Source organism: Malurus melanocephalus, unplaced genomic scaffold (genome assembly GCF_030028575.1).
Source record: "Malurus melanocephalus ecotype Western Australia unplaced genomic scaffold, MMel_1.1 scaffold_524, whole genome shotgun sequence".
Taxonomy (NCBI): Eukaryota; Metazoa; Chordata; class Aves; order Passeriformes; family Maluridae; genus Malurus; species Malurus melanocephalus.
The window spans coordinates 199,950-211,617 of NW_026623756.1; the positions used below are offsets into that span (position 1 = coordinate 199,950).

Sequence of the window (11,668 nt, forward strand, 5' to 3'; positions counted from 1 at the left end):
ACACTGTTGCTCTGATACTGATCCAGGATGCAGATCACTAATTCTGAATCTCTACTGTGTAGGTAATACAGCCAACATCTGTTTAGGAGCACCAAGACTGTTTGAAAGGGAATTTCCCCCTCTTCCCAAAGCAGACCAGAGTGAGCCATGAAAGCAGACCATCTTGAGAAGTTTAAAAAAGCTAATTTATAAAACCAGTATTTCTATTGTCACCTGACTCTGCACATTCACAGCACCCAGTGAACAGATAAATTTTAACTGATTGATTAAMTTCAGATAAGAAGTCCTGCCTTAGAAGCCCTAGAATGGAATTTGCCTTATAGCTTATGCCTCAAGCACTACTAATACACAACTGATTCTCTGAAAAAGTAAAAATAAAAATCCAGCATGCAATAGCATGCCATACTGCCACATTTGAACTAACATTTGTAACATCTTAACAAAAATGTCACTTGTTTAAAATCTGTCTACAAGTTTGACAAGTTTCTAACACTGATTTAACAAAATCGCTTTAAGAGACAGTGTACAGCTTCTAATACTAGCACTGCATTAACAAACCAACAAACAAACAAACAGCCCAACACAAACAGTGATTCAGAAGTGTAACATTTTGCCAGCCTATCAAGTAACTGAAGTATCATCAACAGGCAGAACAAGACTGCAATATGCAAACTTAAAATACTCATTATTACCAGCAAGTGATGATGCTAACAACTCAGAATTTATTTATTTACAGTTCAGTAGCAACTTCTAGAATAACTGGGTAAGGCAGGTTAGAAAGGACTTCAGAGATCTCTAGTTCAACTTCTAGCTAAAAACAGAATCAGCTTTTGGTAGAATATGAGGCCACTCAAGGCTTTACTGAACTAAGCCTTGAAAACTTCCCATGAGGGYCCACAGATGACCTTTCCCATTAGGGGCACTAATGCCTGTAGGGCTGTGAGACTCACTATGGAATGGCAGGAAAGAGCATGTAGGACTGTACAAGACTTGTGCCGTATTTAGGGGAAGGCAGCAAGGAAAACTGGGGAGAAACAACACAGGCAAACTGAAGGAAAAGGGGTACTGAAGAGAGTAACTCTTATCACAGGACTCCAGTTCCTCCTTGCTGAATTTCATAGCATTGGTTGGTATAGGCCCAATCCCGACCCTGTCCCTCTGAATGAGCAGCCTCCAGAACACTGACTCTTGGCTGTCATCTGCAATTTGGGCATCCTCCATCGCTTCCTCCAGGTCACTGATAAATGGAAACAGGACAGATGCTTTTTTCCCAGGGAAGGGACAGTAGAGGATAACACTCATCCTCCCTCACCTCACAAAGAAATACACTACTATCTTGACTTCCCTATGGTTTTGATGTACTTTGAAACCCTATGACCTGTTAATGCTCAATTCTTATATTGTTTCTGCTTCTTCTTGTGCTCTGCCAGTCCCTCTATYCATCTTACATGTCAGAAATCAGGCCCAGGACTAAAAGCACAAGAATTAATATAACCAACTTTCATCCCAGACAAGAAGTGTCTGCAATGTCTTCTTGTCATTCCATGCAGGAAAATCCTGAGGCAAGCAGACCCACACATTTAAGGAGAGGAACAGAACTGAAAGGATAATAGATTTGACTTGCCCCAGTTCCATGGTGGCTCAGCCAGACCCAAGGAGCTTTCTGCAGGACAAAGTCTGCACACTACATCCTCAATACAGGTTATACAACCAGAGTTAAGGTACTAATGAAGTCCAAGACACATTGCATGGCCCTTGGTACAAAATCCCACCAGAAATTATAAAAGACCATCTGTAGTTGAGCTTTTTCACTTGAGGATGAACAGTGAGCAGACATTTGCAGACACAGTGCACCTGCTTTGGTCAAGCAAGAGACTGATAAGAAAGATACATTTAATAGGCACCTCCCAGGAGCTTTCTCCTCATAAGAGTCAAGAATTTTAACCATCCTGCCTGTGCCATTTTCCCTGGACAATGCTTTTTTCTAAGCAATGGAAAAATTAGTCATGTGATTTGCTCATCTTAAACTGCTAGTGTTGCTCATGAAATACCAACAAGCAACAGCAAATACAGCTGATAAAGGAAACATAAGGCAAGAGGCAGATAAGGACAGGAGCAGAGGCGAAATGTAATGGGAAACAGCAAAAGAAAAGGCAGAGGAAGAGATAAATCTGTCTGCAAACAATTTGACTCACAACCAAGCATAAAACTCCTAATACTTCATCGTGGTAGCACTTACAAAACCAAAGCCAAGATACTAGCCGTGAAAGTAAGAGTAAGTCTTGAGTAGGATCTCTGTCAGAAGTTGTATGACAGAAAACTCAAGCCTCACAGAAAGCTAAGAGAAAAAAATAAAAGCATGTATGCCACAGGACAAGAATAATAGGAATTAAAGCATGCAGAAACAAAAATGAGAGAAGTGAGAGGAACAACAGGATGATATAAAAAGAAAACAGCTCCAAAACATGTTTTTTGTAGAGGCTATCAACTCAATAGAAATCAAACCACCTTCTATCAGACCCTCACACTTAGCAATAAAGAGGCTAGAAGGGAAGATTCCCACCTGAAATTAAGACTAYTAGAGTAGCAAAACAGTGTTGCTACACAAGGGCCCTTCCCCTGTCTCTGAGAACATGGTATTAAAAACAACCTTCCCCAGTTTCTCTGCCTCTCTCAGAGCCATTTACTCATATATACTACCAAGCTTGTCAGCTCAACCCTGCCTTCAGAACTTGATTCCCTCTGCCACTGTTCCCCTTTGAGGAATCCCTTATGGCTCGCTTGCCTTTCAGACACTCTCAGCCACCTCTGCTGCTGCACACACAATCCCCCACAGGGCACATCRCATCCATTTCAAAAGCAACCCTCTGCCCTAGCTCATGATCTTATGTCCTTTCCACAACACAAAATCCACATGAAGACTTTACTTTTATCTATGCCATGTAAGAATGTGTGTAGGTTTTAGGAATTTATAACGCTAGCTACTTATCTATGGTTTACACACCTCCATGAGTGACTTCTAATTATTACAAACACATTTTACATGTTGCATTGTGCTACMTGTATTATCCCATGAATAAAGCTGACATCAAAGATGACACYAAGTAGCAGCCCTTTGATAATTTCWCTACTTCAGAAAAATAAAGTATTACATTTCCTTTAAGTTTTAGCCCAATCCTTTGCTTTAGTATACTAGACAGCAGTAACACTTTGATACAGAACATATTTAAAAGGATTAGATGATAAAACTGAGGTTTTTTACTTGCTCAATGACTTACTGGCTTTGACTAATGCTTGAGTTTCCCTTATATTTCATTACCATACACTGTAAAGATACAAGTCACTTAACACTCCCAAWCAAGATGCAAAAAATTTTAACAAATTAGACAAGCAAATTTGCCAACTTGTTTCAGAAATTCTGCTATTCCTAATAATAACTTCATATAAAATTATTTATCCTTCAAATTATGYTATTCTATTTCTTTTCCCAAAACGTTTTAGGAAAGTTACAAGTCTGGTTTCTAAATTTAACCGGATTTGTTTATTTGTCCCAGCCACACCAAATGCACCAGAGAGCCCAGCATGCGTAGTTTGCTTTCCATTTGCAACTCTCATTGTTAAAAGACTGTTAAACCATTATTTCTAAATATTGTGAATGTACACAATACCCACAGAAGGATGTTTTAAAGCTATTTAAAATCGGTCAGTTGATCTTTATGGCACTACTACAGAAACAGTAACATCATTATCAATACCCAGCCCATATCTAAGTGTACACTGATGCTYTGGAAGGATGCATTAATTACTTCAATATACAACAAGATCTCTTAATTAGAAAGGAATTATTTGCTCTTTTGCACCACACTCCAGATCTGGGCTGGAGGAACTGACGCAATAAACACTTCAAATTTGCTACTAAAATCAGAAGAATTTAGACAGCAAAAGTGCAGAATACCTATTAAATACTGGAGACTACCTAGAGTTTAAGTAATTTATTAATTTCTGTGGCTTGAAAAACAATCAATACATTATTAGTATGTGTTATTTCATTTCTTAAAGTGCAGGAGGATCCACACCACTCTGTGTGGCTTCCACAGAATGATCTTTTTGCTCCCTGCTTACAGCACAGTGGAGAGATCTGTTCACCCAACACAACAGCCACCCCTTCTGGGACCAAACAGAGCCAAGGAGGCTGCCACACGTTTCCTTATGTACCTGCCAGGTTTGGAAGCTTTTCTATAGATTTTAGCCAAGGCAGGGTGTCAGGAGTGGCCCAAATTCCACAGCAAAAGGAGGACAAGTTAAAACAGTGGTAAACAAGATGCCCCTAGGATTTTAGCTTTRAACTAGAAGGAAAACAGTAGCTCACAAGATAGATCTTAGAAGTAACTAACATTTTGTAAGGRATTTGCTCTTGTACTCCATTTAAAGGACAAGGAAAAACAATTAGTTCCATGCTGCCCACTTTTTATTCCCCACACTGACCTTCACACATAACACAATTCACTATCACCAGAGGCTAAAGTAGAAGTCCAYATTTCTGATTTTCTAATTAGTAAGACAAAAATTTCCAACTGTACACACCAAAGAGCAACCAAATTTTAGACTCTAAAATCCATGCTGACAACAGCAAGCATAAGGAAAGCCTTCCCATAACAATTCCTCAAACGTTCTCTGCCCTACAAGCCATGGTTGAGAAAGCAGAACAGGTGAGTACCAGAAATTCCAGTCCCAGGCAGCATCTGCAGGCAACTAAAGCAAGACAAACTGTAGTGTCTGCTGGTGTCACATGCCACCTGATGGACTGGCACATGGTACATTTTTCACCTCTTCCAATTTCTCACATTTGCAAACGTCAAATGAAGTCAGGACCTTACCTGCAGTTTGTTTTATAAAAGAAAAATTACCCACATAACAAAACATGTCCAAGAGCTTTACAGAAAAGCTTTTTTTAGTCTTTGAAAGATACTGGCATTCAACAGTTTATTATCTGAGCCTGACTGACACATTTCATAACAAGCCAGTGTTAGTTTTCACACTGGGAAAAAAACAATGTTTGATTACTGCAATGATTCAAGACCCTTTCAGAACTCCAAACAGAAGCAAAGTTGTGCTTACACACACAACTCTTCAAACACTGTAGAATGCTACCTGGCTGACAGGGAGATTTTTGTGTAAGCTATTAAAGTAATCCTGGTATTTACAGCACCTGCAAGGAGGATCTTCAGTTTTATTCATCTGTCTTTACTACACATTTAAATAAACAGTACCAAGTTTTTTAAAGTCAATACCATTCTCACTTGTCTCTTCAAATCAAATATTCAGAGTTTTCTTCTAAAAAAAATTATTTTTCTAGTGAAATAAAAGAGTATATTCAAACTTTAGCTGTAATCAAGTAAAAACATATAGGTTTATAAATCTTAACATAAGGTTGCTGGCAAGGATCTGCAGATGTCAGGTCTGGATTCTTAATGTTTGGTAGAATTGCCCTCCTGCCTCCCACAGTAACTTCTTCCTTCTCCCTGTATGTGGAAGAAAAACTGTTAGAAATATTAATTTAATGTGCAATATGAATCTGGGAGGAGTAGGRTTCTGTGTTTTGTTGGCTGTGCAAGAGTTCATTCCCCTGTTAGTCAGCTTTTTGGTATGACCTCACCACAATGATCACACTTGAGAACTTCTAGCCACAGAAYTTCTATTGTTCTGCAACATCTACCCTGCAGGTAGGAAGGAAAACAGCAAATCTCCGAAGAAAGCCAACAGAGGAAAAGGATGCTAGAGGTAAGTTATATGGAACTAGTTAAAAAAAAAATTAGTTGAAAAAATTCAGTTTCCTTAGTTCCATAAGTTTCATCAAAGCCCTCTGATTATGTATTTCCTTTTAATACCTGTTATGCTGAAAGCCTGATGAAACACACCAGAAACACAAATCAGTCTCCCTCCACATGAASTTCATGTTCCCTATCAACTATTCTCTAAAAACCTAAGGTTTACTTCCTCACTGCAAAAGCTTCCAAGATTTAGTGAAGAGAGAAAAGGATAGAGGATGCCTTAGATGCCAGCAGTATCCAAGCATAAGAACAGAAATACAAATTCGGTACTAAAGTGATGAATTATTTTATTTCCAATTCCCAAATCTGTAGATCAATTTCATCACTGTTTCAGCATGTCTTTGTGATTGAGTCATCTCCACTCCAGGTACTTCACAGATTGTTTCAAGAGGCCATGAGATTGGGCTTCTTAACAATGTGGAAGGTGTCTCAGGCTTACAAAAAGTCCCTTACTTCAYATTTGTCAAGATCATAGACTACCTGCAACTGCTACAAATAGGAATGTCAAATATAAATGTCAGTTTTAGGAGATATTGAYAGTTATGGGGAATGAAGAGTGAGTCTTAGTAAGGTAAAAAACTCAGTGACTACTACAATGAAAAAAAGGAGAGGGAACATTAGAAAAGGTATCRGATTATCCTTTGGTTTTTAGTCCCAGCTTTATGCTGGTCTAAATAGACAGCAGTATTTGTCAGTTTATTTTGTCAACTACAGATCTTCAAATAGAGAGGCACAAAAACCAATATAAGATGGTTAAGCCTTTCCYGTGATGAAAACTGCTGGCATAAAAAAGCTGATTCCTTGCACCAAAGTGTTTTAACTTAACTAACATTTTAGCTAGGATTTAAAAAAAAAACCCAACAACAACTACAACAAAACCTAAAAAAAAACCCCAAACCAACAAAAAAGGAAAAAACTTATAAAAAAGTATAGAAGAGAAACAAATGAACAGTATTTAGACCTTCTGCAAGGATGTTTATAGACAAGATGTTAGTGAAACCAGATCACAGACAATCAATATATCCAAATACCTGTTCATGTTCAACACTGCTCAGTAACTGCAGCATGCAGGCAACCCGAACCTTTCAAGAGTTACTCCAGGCACTAGTCTGAGCCTGTTCAGCTAAACCTCACTTCATCCCTATTAATTCTCCTCTTCAAAGTCCCCTTCCATTTGCTTTCCCATCTAACCACACCCCACTCAGCTCCTCTCCTTATCCCATCTGCTGTTCCTTCTCATCCCTTACTGTATTTTCCTTTGTCATCCTCCACCTCCCAGATACTCAGACGAGTGTACCAGGTCACTTTGTGCCACCATTTCAGTAGGTCAACACTCTTCCCCTTGGTTCAAGGGAATCAGGCAAACCACTGCTCAAACTCAGTGCACAGCAGCGCTGGAGGGAGATGTTTCCAAGCACAAGTGAGAAACACAGGCCAACCAAGGTCTTATTCTAGTTTTATCCAAAGATCAGAGAAATTGTGAAAAAGTAGATCTATGTTTAAACATAGGGATCTGGCAAGAAAACTTCAGCCTTAAGAAGTCCTCCCTCAAATAACCACAAAAAAAAAAAAAAAAACACCAAAAAACCCAGGGGGAAAAAAAATTGAAGGCCAAAATAAAGATTAGCAGATATTTATCTAAGGGGGGGAGAGGACACCCCAAACAACAAAACAAACCCAAACCCCAGCAATCACCACAGCTCAAATRGGACACTAAGATCAAAGAGCTACCATTACTAAAACTAAATAGGAAAAGCCCTTTTTGGTTAATTAAAACTATGTTGAACTGTTGATTTAAGGAAAAATGCTCAGCTGAAAAGGCAACTAGCTGCTTTAGATTCATGGCAGCCTTTGATATTTAATATTAGCAATAAGCATGAACCCATTTGGAATAAACTACTGTTTTCAAAGTTATGTTAATTCCCGTTGACTTAACCCAATACAGCTTAGCATATCTCATTTGGAAAAAGCATGCACCAAACAGGTTATGGCTCAGGATCTTGAGGGCCATAAAATACAAAGTCATCCTTTAAATTCTCTTAATAGAGGATCTGGCAAAACTTTTCGGTTTGAATTAACTTCTGTTGAAATATTAAACTTTCAGTTTTACTGTGTGTTTTACCTCCATTCCACYTACCACTGCTTTTCTGTCATACATAAAAATCACATCATAATCTGCCCAGTTTCATAAAGTAAGATTTTTCTTGTTACATTCTGATCCAATACAATCTAAGCAGTATGTTATAGATGTCACGCTCTAGGTGTGTCACGGTCTAGGTGCCTGGTACTAGGTTCTGGTTCTAGATGCCACATTTTAGGTGTCAGGTTCTAAGGAGCCAGGTTCTAGTTCAGACTTTATGTTCGGGTTCCAGGCACCAGGTTCTAGGTTCGGGTTCTAGGTATCATTCCGGATACTAGGTTTGCATTCTAGATGTCAACACCACGGTTCTAAATATTGCCACACCAGGTTCTAGATATGGTTATGTCGATCTCCGTTCTAGATCAGAGTCCTAGGTGCCGACCTAGGTTCTAGATCTGTGTTCTATGTGACTACCTCGAATTCTAGATCCAAGTTCTAGGTGCCAGCCCTGGTTCTAGACTCTGCGTTCTAGGTACCTACCTCGGGTTCTAGAGCCAAGATCTGGGTATACTCCAGTGTTCTAGGTGGCGATACCTGGTTCTAGATCCCACATTCTACGTGTCGACCCCCCGGGTTCTAGATCCCACGTTCTAGATGTCGACATTCTAGGTTTGGGCTCTAGGTGTCTACGTTCTASGTGGCCTGTTAAGTGGTGTGCTGGAGAAGCTACAAAGTAATCCTCACYTGATGCACAGACCTGCGAGGAACTTGCTATGATAAAGACAAAGCTATGAAACAGCACAAAACAAAAAATTCAAAGCACAGTTGGTAACTTTTGCATTCCTGACACAACCAAAATATTCAATTTTAGCAAAACAAGTGCCAAAGTACTAAGACAGACTTAAAAACAACAACAAAAAAAAAATCAGGAATTTCATATACGGATGCTAGCTTTCTGATATATTTAGCTGTTTTCTTAGAAACTCCTGGAACTGAGCAGCATGGAACAAAAATAACCAGAATGATTTTGACTTTTTTCCTTGCAGCTTTCTTTCTCCCTGCCAAAGCATTCAAGAAAAGGACAGTCAGTAGGCTCTCAGCCTTCCATTAAAGACTAAGTTTGCATCTTAGCTAGCCTATGATATTATACATTAATCAATTATAAAGGTATATTTTATCCCCCAAATGAAATTAATGCTTTGTAGTAGTCAACAGAACAGAAACATGCAGGCTGTTTGCATGGTTTGGATATGCTGACAGCTTTTACATCCTAGAGTTTAAGACAAATAAGCAAAGCTATCTGGTACATTACAGATTCATTATTGCATAGAAGGAATTAAATTAAACAGCAGTATCACTTCAAACTTCTTTATAAAGCCTGTTTCATAACACTTGATTTCAGACTTCACAAATAGTGCTTTACATTTTGAAGTTAACTGCTTCAATTTTATCCAGGTAGTGCTTTGTAACACTAAAAAACCAACACAAGAAGTTTTACTTCTAATATTGGCAATCTAGATTTTCATTTTAATAAATGTGTTCAACTTAGACACTTTCYACACCCCTGAAGAGTTGTATCAATCAGAAAACTTCAATCAGCATCTGTCACTTGCAGCATATCTACTTCAGAGGGCAACAGTGAACCACATACCAATTTAAAAGTGATTTCTAAAATCATCTTAAACATATACTACTTATGCAGTTCTAATTTTAGTATTATCTCCTGCCTCAAGACTAAAGTTTCCATAGCCACAAAAGTAAATTTGTGATAGAGTTACTATCTTATTCTTGGACYATACACTCAGGTTTGCAAATTCAAAAAAATGAAATACTTCCCTACTTCAAAACCACTTCTGAAACATGGATGAATTCACAATCAAATCTGCTACTTAGCACTGCTGACATGATCACATATTAAAGATTCAAACAAATACAACCCTTGCTTATTCCTGAGGAGATTTGYTCAGCTTAGGCATTTTTGCTTGGCTTTATTAGAATCTTTAGAGAGTTTAGCTCCTCCTTCCCTAATGAGAGATTCCTGTAATATCTTCTTACAAATATAAAGGTTTATTTTTCCTAGGCAGCAAACGTAATTTCTACTACTGCTGTACTGCACAGCTGTCTCAGAGAAGATCCACGGGGCTGACTGTTTCATGTCATTTCTGGAACAACAGCTGCCCCATATGGTGCTGTGCAGAACCCTGCAAGTTTAATAATCCCATTCCTGAGGGTCTCCTCACTTTTCTGCAGCCAGCTCGACAGCAAAAAAAAAAAATTCTTGAATTCAAGAAGAGTATGGATTACACTGATTATTGTTTTTGTATGCATTAAAGGATGTCAGGCTAACTTTTTTCAAGTGAATATATTTCACACAGGTGTGCGAGGAGGAATAGCAAGATGTTTGTTAATTGAACAAAGTTTTGAATATCATGAGGCGTTAGGCAGCGCTGCGCGGCTCCAGCAGCACCACGGGAGTGCCCGGCCTGACAGGAGCACCCCGAACCTGTTAACTTTTCCCGGGAATTCCCGCAGAGCAGCACTGCAGCACTCCCGGCCGAGCAGGAGATGCCTCACGGAGCGAGGAGTCTGTGTGGTACCTGCGAACAATCTGAGCAGCACAGACGTACTTTCCCATGAGTCCAAGGAAAGCAAATTGGGAACACCGAGAGCTACGCGACAAGGAACGCCGGTCTAATGAGTTCACAGCTATAACCCTGCACAGSCAGAGTATAAATTACCCACGTCTAGCCACGGTGATGTCATATGCACACAATCTCTGTAATTCTTAATTCCCTTACTCCCCACACACCCTCTTCCTTCCTCCTGTTCAACAGAGACTGGAAACGCAGCAGCGCTGCGATCTGCCCGAACGCCGCCACCGAGTCACGACTCCATAGCCAAGGAGAAACGAGCAGCCAGACTCCTCCACCTCAGCCGGGAGCTCCCGTGGGYTCTGCCACGTTCCCTCCCCGCTCCCTCTCTGCGAGACCCGGCCAGGGCCGGGCGTTCCCGGTCAGGGGAGGCGCCCCTCGCTCGGGCGGAGAGTCACCGAACGGCCCCAGGCTCGTCCCGCGGGCGGAGGTGCCGGCCCGAACCCGGAGCTGCCGGGGCTGTGCCGCGCCGTGACAGCAGCGGGGAACTTTGCCTGGGGCGCGGCGCGGAGCGAGCCCCGCGGGCCCACGCTACCYCCGCCGCCGGACAAAAGGGCCGCACCTCGGGCCGCCAGTGCCCCCCGGTACCCGCCAGGGCAGAGCGGGGGACACGCGGGGACAGGSATGCGGTGCCCGGCGCTCCCCGGCCGCCCGCCCGCCGCTCACCATCCGGGAACTCCCGGTCGCTAATGTGCTGGAGGTGGGGGCCGCCGCCGCCGCCGGGATCCGAGTCCCCCGACTCGGCCTCCGCCGACCCTGAACCGCCGCTGCCGCCGCCGCCGGCTACCGCCGCCGGCGCCTGATAGGCGTCCGCCCAGCGATCGGGCCCCGGCACTGCCCCGCCGCCGCCGCGGGCCCGGCTGAGCTTGGGGCTGGCGTCCGGGGATACGCAGCAGGTGACGGTGTTGCCCATGGAGCTCGGAGCTCCAGCGGCGGGCCCCGGCTGCGCGGCTCCGGACTGGGCCGGGGGAGGGGAGGCGGGCACAGGGCGGGTTGGAGCGCGGGGCGGGCTCAGCGCCGCCGCCGCCGCCCCACGTCTCTTAGCCATAACTCAGCCCCTCGCCTCCGCCAGGCGGGTCGCTGCCCTCCTCCAGAACCTGTCTTGA

At 42.1% G+C, this 11,668-nt stretch overlaps 1 protein-coding gene across 1 annotated transcript in view; it reads right to left on the reverse strand.

Moving 5' to 3' along the window:
- The window catches only part of CCNYL1 (cyclin Y like 1), a 32,346-nt gene extending 20,792 nt beyond the window's left edge, over positions 1-11,554 (reverse strand). Inside the window, exon 1 of the mRNA XM_057381713.1 lies at positions 11,229-11,554. Within this exon, the coding sequence (XP_057237696.1) occupies positions 11,229-11,475 (247 nt within the window). The 5' untranslated portion in view covers positions 11,476-11,554. The remainder of the gene's footprint in view (positions 1-11,228) is intronic.
- Positions 11,555-11,668: the final 114 nt, after the last annotated feature.